Source organism: Dendrobates tinctorius, unplaced genomic scaffold (assembly GCF_039654945.1).
Source record: "Dendrobates tinctorius isolate UK_male_01 unplaced genomic scaffold, ASM3965494v1 ptg000213l, whole genome shotgun sequence".
Lineage (NCBI taxonomy): Eukaryota > Metazoa > Chordata > Amphibia > Anura > Dendrobatidae > Dendrobates > Dendrobates tinctorius.
Window position 1 is genome coordinate 2,578,832 of NW_027361880.1, and position 21,332 is coordinate 2,600,163.

Genomic DNA, 21,332 nt, shown 5'->3' on the forward strand with positions numbered 1-21,332 from the left:
TATATAAAATTTGTCATAACTGCAGTTACTATAAACACGGTAATTTCATCACTTATTTTTTTTCCGTAGAAAAAAACTGACATTGTCTACCATAAATGCAGCCCTTCAGTGTAAGTATTTGGAGTAACACTATAATCTCTGATACAGGAAAGATGTATATCTTTGTACCGTGTTAGCCAGTAGATAAAAAAAAGTATTCAGAATTGAGAGTCCTCAGTGGTTGATGCCTTTTAATGGCTAATTGAAAAGATGGTAACACATTGCAAGCTTTCGAGACTACTCAGGTCTCTTCTTCAGGCTAGACTAATGCAAAATCTGAAGAGTCACATATTTATGCACAATACAGCGCAGAAAAAATGCAATGGATAAGACAAGTGACGTGAAGCAGAACTATCAATATGGGAGAGGGAGAAACATAAATATTGGACCAGTACATAGATAAGGAGTCCGGATGTTTTATAGTCCTCTGTTTGGGGTCTCCTAATGTGTTGTGATGCCCCCACCAGGTCTGAAAGCAAATTCCTTAATTGATGTAAAAAGACATAAATCCATGCAACACATTCATTCCAGCACTGAGCGTGTCAAAGGTCGTCATAAATTTATACTCCCTATGTTCCAACCCCATGGATAGAGACAAACACCTTGGTCGCCTCAAAAAGACCTTTTTGAATCAGGGCTACCATCCAAGAACAATTGAAAACCAAATTACAAGAGCCAACAGAATGTGAAGGAATCACCTGCTACATTACAAAGCTAAAGAAGAAAATAACCGGGTGCTTCTAGTAGTCACCTACAACCCAAATCTGGAAGTGCTAAGGGGAGCTGCACGGAAATTACAACCTTCACTACAAAAAGATGCCCAATTACAATCCATTTTTCCAGACCCACCACTGCTGTGTTTTAGGCAGCCCCCAAATTTAAGAAGCATCATTGTCAGAAGCTCCCTGTCCTCTCCAACAGCTGCAGGAACCTTTCCTTGCAACCAGAAAAAATGTAAAACTTGTCCATTTATAATGACCACGGACAAGACTAAAGATCCCCAACTCGCATCAGGACTACAAGATCCCAGGTACTTTCAGCTGCATTACATCTAATGTGGTGTACTTAATTATTTGTACTAAATGTCCAACTGGGGGTCTGTATGTGGGGGAGACAGGGCAAAAGCTTAGAACAAGGATGAATGTTCATCGTCACACAATAAGAGAAAAAAGAATGGATCTACCTGTGGCAAAACATTTTTGTATCCCTGATCACAGCAACATGGATATGAAATTACTGGTATTGAAAGGTAACTTCACATCTCAGAGACAGAGACGTGTTTGGGAGTATAAATTTATGACGACCTTTGACACACTCAGTGCTGGAATGAATGTGTTGCATGGATTTATGTCTTTTTACATCAATTAAGGAATTTGCTTTCAAGACCTGGTGGGGGCATCACAACACATTAGGAGACCCCAATCAGAGGACTATAAAACATCCGGACTCCTTATCTATGTGCTGGTCCAATATTTATGTTTCTCCCTCTCCCATATTGATAGTTCTGCTTCACGTCACTTGTCTTATCCATTGCATTTTTTCTGTGTTGTATTGTGCATAAATATGTGACTCTTCAGATTTTGTATTAGTCTAGCCTGAAGAAGAGACCTGAGTAGTCTCGAAAGCTTGCAATGTGTTACCATCTTTTCAGTTAGCCATTAAAAGGTATCGACTATAATCCCTGGAATTTTTTTCTTTCTGTGTGTGTGGTGAGCTGTTGGTTTTACTGATACCATTTTGGATTAGATAAAACACTTTTTTTTTTTTCTTGTTTCTTTTTTTTACCATGCAATAATCATGTCATTGATAGATGTTGCCTTCTATCCACTTAGTCAAAGTTTTACCTATCATATATATTCTCCCTTGAAGAGTAGTTAACAAAACTCCTCAGGAACATGTTGATGACACTCTAGGGCGACAATAGCTGAGGCAAAGAAGGAGTCAACTAATAGAGTGAACAAGGTGAGCTATTAAAACACAGCCATTGAGGAATTGGGGTCCTGCTCCTGTATGCTGTTCTTGGGGCTCCCCTTGATGAATCCCTCTTTTGGTTGAAGGATTTTTCAGAGATCAAATCGCTTTATTTCCTTAGTGCAGTGGTTGAGCGCTGATTTAATCTATATTACTTTATGATTAATAATCTGTGACCTGGGCAGGCCACCAGTGCGGTTTCTAGTTTTTGTTGACTTTGATGTCTATAGTATGACACCTGAATTATGGCTTTGACTTGTATTGTCTTGCCCAATACTCATTTTATGACTTTCCCATTTATATGTGTTTTTATAAGGGACAGATAGAGGTTAAGTTCTACATTATTCTACTGGATCTACATTTTTTTTTTGTTCTATATTCCTCAACACTGTACTACCTCATGGTATAGTGAAAATTACATCCTTCTGTGAAGCTCATCCAATTGTTGGTCTTCACAGGAAGACAAATATGGCAGCAACTGGGCTCTTCAGCAGCAACCCACCAGGCATAGCCTGAATGTGGGTCATGAAGGATCCTAAGGATGTGGTTTCCGCTGAAATCAAGACATGAGTGGGGGAGTGCCTAATGAAAAGCAGCACTGTCCCCTCCCGACTCACGGGCCTTAATGGCCGTTTGATCTCTTGCTATGGATGTTATGCTCCTGTTGACACACTTTGACGAGGATAAAAAGGGCTATGTGAGCAACTTGGACAATGAAATACCAGTTTGTGATTGGATCTTGCTCTGGTCACTTTTACAGGCATCTGCTGAAAATCAGACAGACTCAGCCTCTGAACCAGATTCATATATGTGGACCCAAAATGGGATGCACTAATGCATCCTACATTGGGAAAGGGACAAGAGGAAAATGAAACATGCAAAGAGTCAAGGACTACCATGTAAATAGCAATATTTATTGAGGTGTGCAAAAAAGCAAAAAAAAATTTAAAATTGATCTTGAAATACACACCCATGACAGGGAGTTAGTCCAACAGACAAAGATGCACTAAAATATATGTATATGCATACCATATATACTCGTGTATAAGCCGAGTTTTTCAGCACATTTTTTTTTGTACTGAAAACGCCCCCCCCCCCTCCGCTTACACATGAGTCAGTTGTTTCAGAGGGCCAGCGGCGAAGCAATGGTTGACAGAGGTTTGAGACGGCGGCTGTGGCTAAAGCATGTGCGGCTGCTAAAGAGAAATTAATATTCATTTCTCTTATAGCGCACACAGTACCAGCTGCAGCCACCTGCTTACAGGCGACATCATACTCGCCCTCCAGTGTGCCTTGCATTTTGTTGGTCCTGGCACCCTCGCATCATCTCGTTGGTTCCGGCTTCCGGCAGCACTTCCTCTGCTGAGCAATCACGTGGATCCGCTCATTAAGGTAATGAATATACACACGTCTCCACTTCCATAGGCATGGAGGGAATATTCCTTACCTTAATGAGCAGTGCCATGTGATCGCTCAGCACAGGAAGAGCTGCTGGAACCCGGAACGAGGTGTTGTGAGGGTGTAAGGAGAAAGACCGGGCAGCGGGTACCTGTACAGAGCCGGGTCTGGAACTGTTGAGGCTGTCTCCCTTGTTGTCAGGGAAAAGAATGAGGAGCCAGACCAACCTCATGACCCAGGTAGGAGGGACCTGATAAAAGCAAAAGCGCTCCCAGCAGTGGGCAGTTTGGCACAAACAAGCAGCAACGTGCAGCCGGGTGAGCAGCGTGCTCCGTCCCCTGAGTACTGGCACTGCAATTGGCAGCATTGCTTGGTCCCCGCCATCTCCAGTGGGACTGCTGAGGAGAGGGATATTGTGCACTCAGTAACTGTGAGTACCACGCACGAGCAAAGGAGAGAAGGCCGAATACCATACAGAATCTTGCGGCCTTCCTTGCCAGTAACTTCGCTTCCATTCCCGTTTGACACAGGGAGTGCTGCGGCCTTGTTTGCTTCGGCCACATGTGTGTATGGACTAGGGGCTCAGCGGAAGGTACCGGAGACTGACTGCTGCCTCCAGAAGACGGACCATCATTTGAAGGACCCCATCTGAGGACATTTCCCCAGACACTGCCGGTGCTACAACAACTGTGGGATCACCTGCTGAGGAGGAGCATAAAGGATACAATAAGTTCCTTAACTGGACTGCTATTGATTTGCTTCCATTACTTTTATTATCCATTCCTTAACCATTTACCTCCCTGTGAGGAGTGAATACCTGGTTCTATTAAATTGTTACATTTGGTTAACCCTTGCTCTGCCTTCTGCCTGTCACTACATTCCGCAACCTGCTTACACTTGGTGTAGTCGGCAGGATGCCGTACACAAGCACAGAGGTGGCAGACCAAGCAGTTGTGGGTGTCCCAAGGGCCAGCTTACCACCATTGGGGGTATGCTCAGCAATCTCCCAAAGTTTACAGGGAGCAATTCGCTGTTAAGGGACTTGTCCGAGTGGGGTTAAGGGCAGGCTAAGGATGCACCCCATGACCCCTGCTATGCTGGGGGAGGTTGCTGTGGGGCCCCCTGATGTAATTTTGAGGGACCAACTCGTGGCAGGCCTGAGGGATGCACTGCTTAAACAGGCCCTGCAGGAGCGCTTGCGAGCCAATCCCTGTAGGTCTATTTGACAAGTTGGGGCGGAAGCGTGTACACGCGAGTAAGAGCAGGGGATGGTAGCTTTGATAGGGAAGGTCTGGAGCTGGGAGGTACCCCTTCCTCTCACAGCTGAACCAGGTTGGGTTACAGAAATCTGGAAAGAAATTCAGGACATGCGAGAAGAGTGGTCCGGCTTGAGAAAAAAACACCTGGAAATGCCAAACTCGTCTGGAGGCAGAACTGACCCCAAGCCCCGTCCGGAAATGGGACTACCCCAAGCAGGTAGACAGGCGATTTGTTTTAGATGTGGGGACACTGGACATTATGCTTGAGGATGCGCCAAACGGGGTAGGCCATTGACCCGTCAACCGTTAAACTAGTGGGCTCCGTGGCTGAGGGACGCCGCCCGGAGCCTGAGCTGCCAAGAATGAGTGAACGAAGTCCCGCAAGTTTAGTTTCCCTGAGCCCCCTAGTGTGGGCTGAAATGGACGGATGGGATGTCCGTTGTCTAGTTGAAACCAGATCTCAAGTGACTACCATGCCAGAAAGTTATTTCAGATGTCACTTCTTTGAGGCGATGCAGCCTGAATGGGGCCCAGTGATCAACTTGACGGCGGCCAACCAATTGCCCATCCCGGTCGCAGGGATGGTTTGGATGCAAATTGCCTTGAGTGGCAAGGATATGGGCCAAAAAGGAGTAGTCTTGACCGCTGGAGACCCTGGCAGTGGCCTCACCATGATGCTAGGGATGAATGTGCCAAAGGAACTTGGGACTATCCTAGTCAGTGAGTCACCCAATGCTTTTCTTAATCGATGGAGACCCCGAACTCCCCAAAGGAAGGTATTCCAACAGCTAATATGGGTAGCCCAAGCTCAAGAGATGTCGAGAGAGGGAAAAGTCTTGGAGAAGGTGGTCGTGCCAGCCTCTGCTAAATGTGTTTTACCACCTTGCCAGACTGTGCTCACGCTGCCCATGCGAGCCTGTGCCCCCCTTGAAGGAGTGGCAGTCCAGATAGAGCCAGCTCTGATGGATCAACTGCCTTCAGGACTTCTGATTGCTCAGATATTAGCCACTCTCCATGACGGTAATGTAGTGATGCGGTGTGTCAATCTAGGGGAGGACAATCTCACTTTCCTGCCCAAGAATGAAGTGGTGCAAGTACTGTGTACCCCGGAAGTACCGACACAACCAGATGCCGTTCAGTTGGGGGTGAAACAAGGCGATCCCTGGACATCTCTGTAACCATGAATGTGCCCCCAGAACCTTTGTCTAACACCATGAAAGAAGGGCGTCGGATCCTCGAACAGATGCGGGCTGAACTGACGGGACTCTCATCGCAACAGGAGCAGCAGGTAGAAGCTATGCTGGGGCGTTATCAGGATGTATTTGCCAGGCATGACGATGATTTTGGGTGTACTACAGCCATAACTCATGAGATTCCCACCGGAAGTGCCGCACCGATTCGGGAGCGCTATCGACAGATCCTGCCACAAATGTACCAGGAAGTGAAAGAAATGCTGACACATATGCTGCAGAGTGGGGTCATATGGGAGAGCCAGAACCCGTGTGCAGCTCCCATAGTTTTAGTTCGGAAGAAAGACGGAACCCTGCATTTTTGTGTTGACTACCGCCGACTAAATGCCTGTACAGTGCGGGATTCTTAACCCCTACCGAGAATTGAGGAGTCGTCTGCCCTGGGAAAAGCCAAATACTTCTCATTAGATCTAGCCAGTGGACATTGGCAGGTGCCCATGACTGAACAAGACCGGCCGAAGACAGCGTTCATACTGCCTATGGGGTTGTTCGAATTCAACCGGATGCCCTTCGGTCTGGCACCTTTCAGCGACTTGTCATTGTGTATGCAGCTACTTTCAAGGAACATCGACGACTGGAGCAGGTACTGAGTTGGCTGCAGAAGCACGGCCTGAAAGTAAAAGCTCTGAAGTGTCACTTCAGCCAGCAAATTGAATACCTCGAACATGTTGTATCTGCTGAGGGAGTGCGACCTGCACATAAAAAGATAGCGGCAGTACAGGAATGGCCCACTCAAAAGACAGAGAAGGACGTGCAGACCTTTCTGGGACTTTGGGGGTACTATCGACGGTTCATGAAAGGCTTCACCCGAATTGTCAATCCACTGCTAGAGTTGTTGAGGGGAGTACAGTCTGGTGTCAAGAATCAGACCATCCAGTGGGGAAGAAGCCAGGAGGAAGCATTTAAAGCCCTGAAGATGGCCCTGACTGAAGCGCCCATACTATCAAAAGGAGAAAAAAGACCCCAGCATATACAGTAGAGCGCACACCCAAGACAATGAGGTATGTGATCAATACATATCAATTTTATTAGAAAACAAAAACACACAAAAACATTTAAAAAAGCAAGGCACACCCCCAAATGTCCCAAACAGGTCAGACAATAAACCCTAATAAACAGACATCACTAGTAAAAGATGTGTAATTAGACAAAATGTACATAATACATAGAACATGACCCAACAACCCTAAATCTGGGCGTCCCCAGAGAGGAAAAAAAAAAACACACAGCTGCTCACTAAAAATGGTTATCAAGAGACCAGGAGGCACTATAGGTGAAGTAGCCATCCCCTTTAGGAGTAGAGGGAGTAATACACCAACACACACTCCAATAAAAAGGCGTATCGCTGCTGAGTTCAGCTTCGTCAGGGGAAGTCCGCTTGGATCCCCAGAAAAGGATCTGAGATTACACATGCTGATGCCTTGTCCAGAGTGACTCACGAGCGACCTGGCCATGACTGAGATGAGGAGTTGGAGGCAGAGGAGATCCCTGGATTCCGGGACCTCGCCAGGACGTTGGTGATGACACAGGAACAGCTTGAAGAGGCATCGGGAAAACAGCTATTGGGACGACCTGGAGATGTCTGGGTGTAGCTTCAACGAGAAGACAGAGAACGCGCTCAGCTGAGGCAATGGGTTTCTCTAAAACAACTTTCCATCCAGAGTGAGCAGAATGCCTTGTCCCCTGGAATGCTGCAGATTCTCTGACAATCAGAGAGGCTTCAACTGGAAGACTGCTTGCTGTATCGTAAGGTGCAGTTGGTATGAGAATTGGGGGTTCTCCTAGCAAGTAGTACTCCCCAAGACGGTGATCAGCGAGGTGGCCAAGGAAGCTAATGTAAGAGGGGCTCAGTTTGGTCCAGAGAAGACATTTCAGTGGTTACAGAAGCTGGTCTTTCATCCCCGTTTGAAGGCTGCAGTGGAAGAGGCCTGTCGGCAATGTCGGAGTTGTGAATTGGCTAAACCTCCAGAACAGAGAGCGCCTATGCACACCATTATGACTTCCGCTTTGTTGGAACTACTTGACAGTGGGTCCTGCTCATCTCGGATATGAACATTGCCTTGTAATGACCGATCATTTCACTGAGTTCGCTGTAATGACTCCGACCCGGGATCATACGGCTGAGTCAGCTGCACAGGCCATCTGTCAAGAATTCGTCCGGGTGTATGGCTGCCCGAAAAGGATACATTCAGACTAAGGCACCTGCTTTCAAGGTTGAGTGATGGAGGAACTCCACCGCCTGTATCAGATCGAAAAGTCCAGGACGACACCTTACCATTCGCAGGAGGAACGGAGCCTGTGAACGTTTCAACCGCACGCTAATTCAAATGTTGAGAGTGTTCGAGGAAGACGGGAAAGTCCGTTGGCTCGAGTATGTAGCGGAGTTAGTCTGGGTGTACAATAACCAAGTGCACAGTACAACCGGATACACGCCATACACCTTGCTGTTCGGCTGAAAAGGACGAGAGATTACCGAACTGAAGTTGGACTCAGAGGAGGACTACCCACGGACGGGGGTGTGCACCTGGGTCTGTGAACATCAACATCACTTGCAGACTCTGCATCAACTATTACAGACCAAGTTTCAGGAACCTGAGCACCATGAGATGACACCCCTGTGAGGGACAGCTCTGAAGGCGTGGGACCGAGTATTGGTCCGGGACAAGTTGACGTCGAAGCAAGCTAGAACATCAATCGGAAAAAGCCCCGTACTGGGTGAAATGCTAAATTGGGACTGATGGACCCATCTATGAAGTCCAGCCTGAAGGGGAAGAAGGGGCCCCAACCCGAGTAGTCCACCAAAGCATGCTACGTCCTTGTCTGTCACGAGATCCCGAAATGGAAGGAAGAGCACCAAATGTTCCCAAAGTGTCCACTCCAGCGACCTTTGACGGTAATGAAGAAGAAGAACCGGCCTCGCACTCTGATCTGGACAGTCTGCCACCCACTGGCTCAGGGGAAGTGTGAGAAACTGAAACTCCCGATATGGCTGCTCCATTGAACCTGGACGCATTCCCGTCCTCAACTGCTCGACCTGAGGAGGATCAACGCGTTTCAACTAAACTTTATTAGTTGAAACGCGTTGATCCTCACTGGTGTGCTTGGTGTTTGCTATAAGAGATTTTTAAAGAACCAACATATTTTAAGTTGTCCAATAAAGCTTTGCAAAATTGCCGCCACCTCCGTCTCAAGCTGGGTCAATTTTTTTTTTTTTCCTCTTTCTCCTAATTGATGTGGATGCTCACCACGGTCCGTGCTGGGCGCTGGCAGGCTTGGGGATTGCATTGCAGACGGGTAAGCTGACTACACTTTCTTTACTTTTTCAAAGGACACTGGCGCGTAAAAATCGGACAGCAGGAGCATGGTGCGAGTGCTGTGCGCTTTTTTTTTTTTTCTCCCTCGCACCCATTGACTTGCATTGGCGAGTCTCATCCGAGATACGCAGCAAATCGCAGCATGCTGTGTTTTTTTTGTTTTTTTTTCTCAGTCCGATTTCAGCTGAGAAAAAAACGCAGATGAGATGTAAAATTGGTCAGAGTGCAATCCGATTATTATTTTTTTTTTTTTCTAAGATTGCACTCGTCCGTTTTTCTCGCAAATGAGTATGAGCCCTTAGTCGGCTATTCTGTGCTGTCAGTTTTGACAAGACCTAGCCTTACCCTTATCTTTAGTTAGGCTATTCTTAGGGGGGTACATTAGACATTTTCTGTGATATTATGCACAAAAATCTTTAAATGTATTTGTAAGCTCTTCTTGACTTACAGTAAGTATAGTTTTATACTTAGTACCAAAGTATTCATTCTTATACACGGGCCATAGTTTATTGTATTGATAATATAGTCTTTATTTCAGATGTATATACATATTTTTTTGGTTCATCTTTGTCTGTTGGACTAACTCCCTGTCATGGGTGTGTATTTCAATATTGTTTTTAAATGTTTTTAATGCTTTTTTGGCTTTTTTGTATACCTCAATAAATATTGCTACTAACATGGTGGTCCCTGACTCTTTGCATGTTTCTTTTTTCCTCTTGTACTCATAAGCATTTCGACATGCCTCAGGTTGATCCTGTCTAATTTCTGATGGTGCCCACCTTTTGCATAGATTGGGAAGGGGATTAAAAATCTCCTATTTTGTGTTTATAGCTCCTCAGCAGATCTATGTCTTAAGGTAGGTTCACATGAGTGTATAAAAAATGGTTTCATCCAAATAAGTGAGACTTTTTTCTTTCTCACTTATTGTCCCTATGCAATCTATTTTTTACTCAGCAGCTATTGGTTATTTACAGAAAATTTACAGTTTCCTATCCTATAGAACTGCATTGCATTTGTAAAAATCGGATGCTACTTATATGGCATGAGATGATTTTCTTTTTTTCCATACACACATATTCCGTCAGTGATCTATTGAATAACATTGTTTTTTTCAATGTACAGCATTTGAACTGAAAATACGAGGGTGTGAACAAGCCCTAATACCCACTTTTTAGCTCCAGATAATGAGGCTAAAATTTCTGTCTTGGGTCACGATCACACATTCAGCATTTGGTATCTTACATCAGAATTTATAAGCCAAAATCAGGAGAGGAACAGTAAGGCCGGGATCACACATGCAAGAAACACGGCTGAGTCTTGCATGTTAATACCCGGCACTACCACCGGTGTAAGAGGATGGCAGGACGGTAGTTGCAGTCGAGGACACCGGGGCTCTGGTGTCCTGACCTCCTCCCACAGAAATATCATCAGCATCTACCGGTATACCTGTTCTTGTTGCTGGTCCATGGTCAGGGATTCCACTGCGGTGCAACCCAGCTCCTGCACACTTGATTCCAGTGCATGAAGATAAAATAGCGGACACAGATACCGGTTCTGATGCAAAGTCAATGCTTTTACTCTCTCACAACGGTCCCGGACACATCAGTTACATCACAGTCCACACAGCATTGCTCCTGCTCTTTTCCTTTCTTACTTTTTTGCCTTCGTGTACATTACGGGGTAGTAGCACCCTTGGTGGTACCGCATCTTTACTACTGTAGGACCTCAGTACACAGGGGATCCCGCTCATCCGTTTCGCCCTAAACTTGCCAGCTTCAGCCCTATTGAGGATCTGCCACATCATGAACGTTCTGCGCACTGAACGACTTTTGGACCACGTTTCCTTCTCCATTCCTGCTGCTGCCGTGAACTGTAACTTCCTCAGGTGCTCTGATCTTATCCAGCACCCGCCTGACTGTGCCCGTGCTTCTTCACTTAAACAACGTTGCGTAGCTGCTATGGCGTCTTGGGCTTAGAGCCCTTGTGGACCTGTTGGGCATGCTCGCCCTTCTGACTAATTCCTACAACCTACACTTGCTTAACCCATAGCAGCTCCTCCTACAGTTAACCCCTATGTGAACTTCCTAGCCAGCTATACCTATCAAGGACCCACCAGTATGCCCCATTTAGTGGCCCGTTCCAATATTACACTTACCCATATCTATGAACTCTATACTATAAGTGCCCTCCTCTAATGTTCCCAAAGGAAGCCTAATCTGTACAGAAATACAATACAAAAGACATAATAAAGCATATCTTACAGTATGTACAGTATGGTAACACATAATGTGGCAATACCAATAAGACAGTCGGTAATACACAGCCGTGTAGCAGTACCTAAGCATAACAGTATATTTACATTAAAGCTCTTAAAGGGGAGGCAATAAAGGGATATTCTACCCCAATCCCCTACATTCCCCCTTTCCTAAAATTTGGTTGTCCCAACCAAACAGACTTTAAAATTTACATTATACATATAAAACAATGTTCATTACTTGGTGATGAAGCTCAGTAGCTCAACTTTTCAAAGATACAAACCCGGCCCACAGTCCAACCTTCCCAGAGTGAGCTGGCCTAGTGAGGACCACCCCTATACAGGGAGTGTCAGGGGCAAGCCCAAGGGGGTATGGTACCACGACTACTGGCACCAGGTGGCCGGCTCATAGAAGACATGTGTAAGTGTGTCTAGGAACCGGCGTTGTGCAGAGAGTGTGCAAAGAGTGGGCACAGGGACACGCAGAGTAAACAGGATGAGTGTACAGGAGAACAGGACAATACTAGGAGTGTACACTGGAGTGTGCTGGATGCAGATGGTGCAAGGCGAGTACACGAGAGCACGTATGGTGTGTACAGGCAAGCACGCCCGGGTGTGAGCAACGCAGGGCACGTGCAAAGGTGCACACCACAGTACAGAGTCAAACAGAGTGTGCACGGAGAGCACGCCGGAGTGCAAAGTTATACAGAGCAGAGTGTAAGCATGGAGCATGTGCTGGGAAGCACGGTTAGGCAGAGTATAGGAACAGAGCACAAGGCAGAGTTCAGGAATAGAGCAAAAGGCAGAGGACCCGAATACAGTGCACAGCCAGGCAAGGACAAATCAGACCAAGCCAGGAAGCACAACAATAATCAGGCACCTCCCATAGGAAGAGGTAGCCTGATATAGCACATGATCACTAGGACTTCTGGGTCAAGTCCTCCAATACCATAGAGAGGACAGGCCCGCAGACAAAGCAGAGGAGAGCGCGCGTGCGCACACAGAACAAGGTGCAAACATGAACCTAAGTACGAGAGGTGTGCGCGTGCGCACCCGACGGGACCCCCAGAGCGGCCGTGGCATCAGAAGTAGTGATAAAGGAACCCGGGGTCCCATCCCCGGGAGTGGCGTGACAGGCAGCATGACAATATAGAACAAAAAGAAAAATTAAACAACGTTCACATTGGCCGTCCGGTCGTGTCCTTCCCATACAGTGGGGTACTGGTACTACAGGGAAGAGGAACAGTCCCTCCATCAGGCATATATTTTCCTGAGTGCAACTTCAATGGGGATGCAACAGGCAGAACTTATACTTTACAAGCTTCAACGACATGCGACGCATGTCGCTTTTTCAAATGTAATCTTTGCAGCTGCAGAAGATGTGTATGGTGCCACTGCAGCACAGTCAAATTTCCGGGAGCCGGCTGCTGGTTGGGTCTGCGCTGATTCCACTGGAAGGCCCAAATCCCAATTGGGTTTTTCCGATTCCCATACCCTGGTGCGGGCCGAAGATGATTCCTCTACCGTGGACTTCGGGATCCATCTGGGCAGGGCAGCGGTGGCACCACAAAATGAGGACATAGAAGGGAACAAACCTTCCCCCGCCCAGGCGACATAGGAGATGCCTGTATGTCTGTCGGTTTTAGCCTCAGTTGCGGCTCCCTGCGCCCATTGGTCAGGGGACACATCCCGGGGACTGCTTTCAGTGGTAGAAGGGAAAAGGGCGGGCCAAACCCGATGAATTCGTCGCCAGGGTGCACTCACCACCTCTCTGTAGAACATTTTGCACACCTGAGTCCTGTGGCTGTCGTCTTCCTCTGCACCGGTGGCCAAACAACCCAGTCCCCAGAGGCGTAGCACGGTACCACTCCGGTCCCCGGCTCCTCGGCCTCCAGCATCTTGATTTTGGTGGTGGAGGGAGAGAGTCCGGGTCCCTCAACAGTGACTCTGGAGGTGACAACAACTGAGGTTTCGCAGTGGAGAGCTCCGCTCCCCACTGGTAGACTGGTTCCCACGTCTCCATCTTGTCAAACTCCTGCTGCCAATCCTGATAGACACGAACAAACGTGACTGGTTTCTTCTGTCTCCTCCCATTCCCAGGGGAGACTGCCTCCAGCGGCTCCTCCTCCCTGTGGTCGATCAGTGGCTGGGGTGAGGCTCTCCTTTTTCCAACCACTGCCACCAAGGGAGGGCCAGGTTGCAATGACAGGTGACTTTTGTTGCCAAGGGAGCATGGAAACACCCGCAAAGGGTGAAGGTGATGCCATCTTCTTCACTTGTGGTGCCATTTCCCGCCAACTCCATGGACGCCATCTTGGTCAATACAATTTTGGGTTAAGGTACAGCGTCAGTCCCATCCAATTGGTCACTCACATCCGATGAGGCACAACTCTCCATGCTTTCTTTCTTATTAAACTTCAGGGGCACAACTTCCATCCCCACATCACGTTTCATCTTTCTCTTTGTGGGTTCTCCGCTCAGCAAGGTAGTCGCATCCTGTCGACTACGCCAAATGTAAGAGGAGGGCAGGACAGTAGTCACAACCGAGGACACCGGGGCTCTAGTGTCCTGACCTCCTCCCACAGAAATATCATCAGCATCTACTGGTGTAACTGTTCTTGTTGCTGGTCCACGGTCAGGGATTCCACTGCGGTGCGACCCAGCTCCTGCACACTTGATTCCAGTGCATGAAGATGAAATAACGGACACATACCGGTTCTGATGCAAAGTCAATGCTTTTACTTTCTTCTTCAACGGTCCTGGAAACATCAGTTACATCAGTCCACAAAGCATTCCTCCCGCTCTTTCCCTTTCTTACTTTCTTCGCCCTCACGTATATTATGGGGTAGTAGCACCCTTGGTGGTACCGCAGCTTCACTACTGTAGGATCTCAGTACATAGGGGATTCCGCTCATCCGTTTCACCCCGAACTTGCCAGCTTCAGCCCTATTGATGATCTGCCACATCATGAACGTTCTGCACCCTGTACGACTTTTGGACCACGTTTCCTTCTATGTGCCTGCTGCTGAAGTGAACTGTAACTTCCTCGGATGCTCTGGTCTTATCCAGCACCTATCTGATTGTGCCTATGCTTCTTCACTTAAACAACATTGCGTAGCTGCTATGGCGTCCTGGGCTTAGAACCCTTGTGGACCTGTCGGGCGTGCTCTCCCTTCTAATTCCTACAACCTTCACTTGCTTATCCCATAGCAGCTCCTACAGTTAACCCCTATGTGAACTTCCTAGCCAGCTATACCTATCAAGGACCCACTAGTATGCCTCATCTACTGGCCCATTCCAATATTACACTTACCCATATCTATGAACGCTATACTATAAGTTCCCAAAGGAAGCACTATCTTAACCTAATCTGTGCAGAAATGCACTCTTACAGTATGTACAGTATGGTAACACATAATGTGGCAATACCAATAAGACAGTCGGTAATACACAGCCGTGTAGCAGTACCGAATCATAACAGTATATTTACATTAAACCTCTTAAAGGGCAGGAGGCAATAAAGGGATATTCTACCCCAATCCCCTACACTGGCATTCAGGAGAGGAGTGTATGGCTCCATGTATTGCTATATAGCCGCACGTTCGACTCCTGAGTGCTGGCGGCAGTGCCGGGTATTAACATGCGAGACTCGGCCATGTTTCTCACTTGTGTGATCCCGGCCTTAAGCAAAAGTATATTAGAAATACAGGATCACTTCTGTATTTATCACCTACTCCTGGTTTTGGCTTACATATACTGATATGAAATATCGACGGATTACTGAATGTGTGAAGGTGGCCTTATGGTTTAACCCCTTCACCCCCAAGGGTGGTTTGCACGTTCATGACCGGGCCAATTTTTACAATTCTGACCACTGTACCTTTATGAGGTAATAACTCTCGAACGCTTCCATGGATACCGGTGATTCTGACATTGTTTTCTCGTGACATATTGTACTTCATGTTTGTGGTAACATTTCGTTCAAATAACTTGCGTTTATTTGTGAGAAAAACGGAAATTTGGCGAAAATTTTGAAAATTTCGCAATTTTCCAACTTTGAATTTTTATGCCCTTAAATCACAGAGATACGGCACACAAAAAACTTGATAACTAACATTTCCCACATGTTTACTTTACATCAGCACAATTTTGGAACCAAAATTTTTTTTTGTTAGGAAGTTATAAGGGTTAAAAGTTGACCAGCGATTTCTCATTTTTACAACACCATTTTATTTTTAGGACCACATCACATTTGAAGCCACTTTGAGGGGTCTATATGATAGAAAATACCCAAAAGTGACACCATTCTAAAAACTGCACCCCTTAAGGTGCTCAAAACCACATTCAAGAAGTTTATTAACCCTTTAGGTGCGTCACAGGAATTTTTTTGAATATTTAAAAAAAAATGAACATCTAACTTTTTTTCATAAAAAAAATACTTCAGGTTCAATTTTTTTTATTTTACCAAGGGTAACAGGAGAAATTGAACTGCAAAAGTTATTGTGCAATTTGTCCTGAGTACGCAGATACCTGATATGTGGGGGGAACGACTGTTTCGGCGCATGGCAGAGCTCAGAATGGAAGGAGCGCCGTTTGACTTTTTCAATGCAAAATTGGCTGGAATTCAGATTGGACGCCATGTCACGTTTGGAGAGTCCCTGATGTACCTAAACAGTGGAAACCCCCTACAAGTGACCCCATTTTGGAAACTAGACCCCCCAAGGAACTTATCTAGATATGTGGTGAGAACTTTGAACCCACAAGGGCTTTACAGAAGTTTATAACGTACAGCGGTACAATTAAAAAATCATATTTTTTCCACAAAAATGATCTTTTCACCCCAATTTTTATTTTCCCAAGGGTAGCAGGACCCTAAAAGTTATTGTGCAATTTGTCCTGAGTACGCTGATACCCCACATGTGGGGGTAAACCACTATTTGGGCGCATGGCAGAGCTCGGAAGGGAAGCAGCGCCATTTGACGTTTTTGGCTGGAATTGAGATCGGACACCATGTCGCGTTTGGAAAACCCCTGATGTACCAAAACAGTGGAAACCCCCCACAAATGACACCATTTTGGAAAATAGACCCCCTAAGGAACTCATCTAGATGTGTGGTGAGAACTTTGAACCCCCATGGGCTTCACAGAAGTTTATAACATAAAGCCATACAATTAAAAAATCATATTTTTTCAACAAAAATGATCTTTTCACCCTCAATTCTTATTTTTCCAAGGGTAACAGGACCCTAAAAGTTATTGTGCAATTTGTCCTGAGTACGCTGATACCCCACATGTGGGGGTAAACCACTATTTGGGCGCATGGCAGAGCTCGGAAGGGAAGCAGCGCCATTTGACGTTTTTGGCTGGAATTGAGATCGGACACCATGTCGCGTTTGGAAAACCCCTGATGTACCAAAACAGTGGAAACCCCCCACAAATGACACCATTTTGGAAAATAGACCCCCTAAGGAACTCATCTAGATGTGTGGTGAGAACTTTGAACCCCCATGGGCTTCACAGAAGTTTATAACATAAAGCCATACAATTAAAAAATCATATTTTTTCAACAAAAATGCTCTTTTCACCCTCAATTCTTATTTTTCCAAGGGTAACAGGACCCTAAAAGTTATTGTGCAATTTGTCCTGAGTACACTGATACCCCACATGTGGGGGTAAACCACTATTTGGGCGCATGGCAGAGCTCGGAAGGGAAGCAGCGCCATTTGACGTTTTTGGCTGGAATTGAGATCGGACACCATGTCGCGTTTGGAAAACCCCTGATGTACCAAAACAGTGGAAACCCCCCACAAATGACACCATTTTGGAAACTAGACCCCCTAAGGAACTTATCTAGATATGTGGTGAGAACTTTGAACCCCCATGGGCTTCACAGAAGTTTATAACATAAAGCCATACAATTAAAAAATCATATTTTTTCCACAAAAATGATCTTTTCACCCTCAATTCTTATTTTTCCAAGGGTAACAGGACCCTAAAAGTTATTGTGCAATTTGTCCTGAGTACGCTGATACCCCACATGTGGGGGTAAACCACTATTTGGGCGCATGGCAGAGCTCGGAAGGGAAGCAGCGCCATTTGACGTTTTTGGCTGGAATTGAGATCGGAAACCATGTCGCGTTTGGAAAACTCCTGATGTACCAAAACAGTGGAACCCCCCCACAAATGACACCATTTTGGAAACTAGACCCCCTAAGGAACTTATCTAGATGTGTGGTGAGCACTTTGACCCCCCCAGTGCTTCACAGAAGTTTACAACGCCCGGGCGTGAAAATAAAAAATTCGTATTTTTTCCACAAACATGATCTTTTAGTCACCATTTTTTTATTTTCCCAAGGGTACCAGGAGAAATTGGACCCCAAAAGTTGTTGTCCAATTTGTCCTGAGTACGCTGCTACCCCATATGTGGGAGAAAACTACTGTATGGGCACACGTCGGGGCTCGGAAGGGAAGTAGTGACGTTTTGGAATGCAGACTTTGATGGAATGGTCTGCGGGTGTCATGTTGCCTTTGGAGAGCCCCTAATGTACCTAAACAGTGGAAACCCCCCACAAATGACACCATTTTGTAAACTAGACCCCCCAAGGAACTTATCTAGATGTGTGGTGAGCACTTTGACCCCCCAGTGCTTCACAGAAGTTTACAACGCCCGGGCGTGAAAATAAAAAATTCGTATTTTTTCCACAAACATGATCTTTTAGTCACCATTTTTTTATTTTCCCAAGGGTACCAGGAGAAATTGGACCCCAAAAGTTGTTGTCCAATTTGTCCTGAGTACGCTGCTACCCCATATGTGGGAGAAAACTACTGTATGGGCACACGTCGGGGCTCGGAAGGGAAGTAGTGACGTTTTGGAATGCAGACTTTGATGGAATGGTCTGCGGGTGTCATGTGCGTTTGGAGAGCCCCTGATGTACCTAAACTATTGAAACTCCCCACAAGTGACCCCATTTTGGACACTAGACCCCCCCACGGAACTTATCTAGATGTGTGGTGAGCACTTTGAACCCCCAAGTGCTTCACAGAAGTTTATAACACTCGGATGTGAAAATAAAAAAATCATTTTTTTCCACAAAAATGATATTTTTGCCCCCAATTTTTTATTTTCCTAATGGTAACAGGAGAAATTGGACCCCAAAAATTGTTTTGCAATTTGTCCTGAGTAGGCTGCTACCCTACATGTGGGGGTAAAACACTGTTTGGGCGCATAGCAGAGCTTGGAAGGGAAGGAGCACCATTTGACTTTTTCAACTCAGAATTGGCTGGAATTGAGATCAGACGCCATGTTGCATTTGGAGAGCCCCTGATGTGCCCAAACAGTGGAAACCCCCAATTCTAACTCCAACCCGAACCCCAACACGCCCCTAACCCTAGCCCTAACCCTAGCCCTAACCCTAGCCCTAACCCTAGCCCTAACCCTACCCCAACCCTACCCCAACACACCCCTAGCCCTAACCCTAGCCCTAACCCTAATGGAAAAATGGAAATAAATACATTTTTTTTATTTTATTATTTTTCCCTAACTAAGGGGGTGATAACGGGGGGTTTGATTTACTATTTATGGCGGTTTTTATGTTTGGCGGCTGTCGCACGCTAAAAGACGCTTTTTATTGTAAAAATAGTTTTTGCATCACCACATATTGAGAGCTATAATTTTTCCTTATTTTGACCCACCGAGTCATGTGAGGTCTTATTTTTTGCGGGACGAGTTGACGTTTTTATTGGTACCATTTTCGGGCACGTGAAATTTTTTGATCGCTTTTTATTCCGATTTTTGGGACGCAGAATGAACAAAAACCAGCATTTCATGAATTTCTTTTGGGGGGGGTGCGTTTACACCGTTCCGCGTGCGGTAAAATTGATAAAGCGGTTTTATTCTTCGGGTCAGTACGGGTACAGCGATACCTCATTTAGGTCGTTTTTTTATGTTTTTGTCGGTTTTATGCAATGAAAACTATTTTATATAAAAAATAATTATTTTTGCATCGCTTTATTCTGCGAGTTATAACTTTTTTATTTTTTCGCTGATGATGCTGTGTGGCGGCTTGTTTTTTGCGGGACAAGATGACGTTTTCAGCGGTACCATGGATATTTATATGCGTCTTTTTGATCGCGCGTTATTGCACTTTTTGTTTGGCGGTATGATAATAAATCATTATTTTTATTTTTTAAGGGGTTCGCTAAAGGGGTTAACTAATGGGACAGTTTTATAGGGCAGGTCGTTACAGACGCGGCGATACCTAATATGTGTACTTTTATTGTTTTTTTTTTTATTATTTTCAAAAAATGAATTTATTGGGGACTATTTTTTTTTTTTTTTACTAATTTATTTGGCGATTTTTTTTAATTTATTTTTACACTTTTTTTTAATTTTTTTTTTTACTTTATTACATAGTCCCAGGTGGGACATCACTGTCCTGTGACAGATCGCTGATCTGTCACATCACAGATCACTGTGACAGATCAGCAATCTGTCACAGGCAGTGCACAAGGCTTCCTCATGCCTGCGCTTTGCAGGCACTGAGGAAGCCAGCTTCCCCAGGCCCCCGAAGGCCCCCGTCGCCATCTTGTATTCGGGGGCCTGGAGGAAAGGAGCCACCCGCAGCAGCGCTGCACATTGCGCTGCCGTGGGGGGCTCAGGGAAGCAAGGAGGGAGCCCCCTCCCTGCCGATGCTTCCCTTTAACCCCCGGTACACCGCGATCATGTTTGATCGCGGTGTGCAAGGGGTTAACGTGTCGGGGGCGGTCCGTGACCGCCCCTGACACGTAGTGCCGGGTGTCAGCTGTGATAATCAGCTGACACCCGGCCGCGATCAGCGGCGCCTCACCACGTGGGCGCCGCTGATCGCGGTAGACGTACTATCCCGTCCCCGGTCATACGGGCCCGGGTACCGTGGACGGGATAGTACGTCTCATGTCAGGAAGGGGTTAAGGCTATGTGCCCACGTAGCGTTTTTCATGCAGAATATTCCTGAGCGGAAACGCACACCCTCTTCCCGGGAAAACGCATGCGGTTTCTGAAGCGATTTTGTAAGTGTTTTTTATGCTTTTGTTAAGCGTTTTTGCAATACAATTGAATGTATTGCAAAATTAATGAACATGCTGCGTTTTTTTCTGCTAAGCGTTTCCACAGCGGAAAAAAACACACCATTAGGACAACATGTGCGGATTTCATTATGATTACATTGGATGCTTTTCTTAAGCATTTCCGCAGCAGAAACGCTTGTCTAAAAGCGCTGTGGAAAAGCTTAAAAAACGCAACGTGGGCACACAGCCTAAAGGTACTTTTTTCACAAAAATATGTACTCCAATTCATCAAGACTGGCATTTTTCATGTCAGTTTTGAAAAGGGGGCTGGGTGGAGTGTAACGCATCTGATTCCATTAAGAGGCGCACTCCTTTTAAGAAATCATGTGATGCTCCAAGTTGCTTGCTCCTCGCCGCAAATCTTACTTCATTCTGAGAGCCCCACTGCTGGGAGGAAATTAACTCTATTTTTCCCAGCAGTCTCAAGCTTTCAGTCTTAGTGGCGCGGTCGACACAGCTTCTGTCACCACTCAATAAACAGTGAGCAGCGGTTGTAACTGTGTCCCCAACACTGACTGAAAGTTGGCTCTAATCCTCAGCTGGCTGTCAGTCAGTGATGAGGGTGCAGTTACAGCCACCACTGTACTGAGCCGTGCCACACAGGCCCACTCTTATGACTGAAAGCCCAAGCCTGCTAGAAGGTATAAAGTTAATTTCCTCTGGGCAGCAGGGCTCAGTGATGACACCGGGTAGCTTCAGGGTGCTATTAATCTGCAGCTTAATCCCATATCTGCAGGATAATA

At 46.0% G+C, this 21,332-nt stretch overlaps 1 protein-coding gene across 3 annotated transcripts in view; it reads left to right on the forward strand.

The window, feature by feature from the left end:
* Positions 1-21,332, forward strand: part of PLA2G4C (phospholipase A2 group IVC) — a 153,137-nt gene that overhangs the window by 70,134 nt on the left and 61,671 nt on the right. For all 3 annotated transcript variants that reach the window (XM_073554748.1, XM_073554747.1, XM_073554749.1), the window contains exon 3: positions 70-110. In XM_073554748.1, the coding sequence (XP_073410849.1) occupies positions 70-110 (41 nt within the window). The remainder of the gene's footprint in view (positions 1-69; positions 111-21,332) is intronic.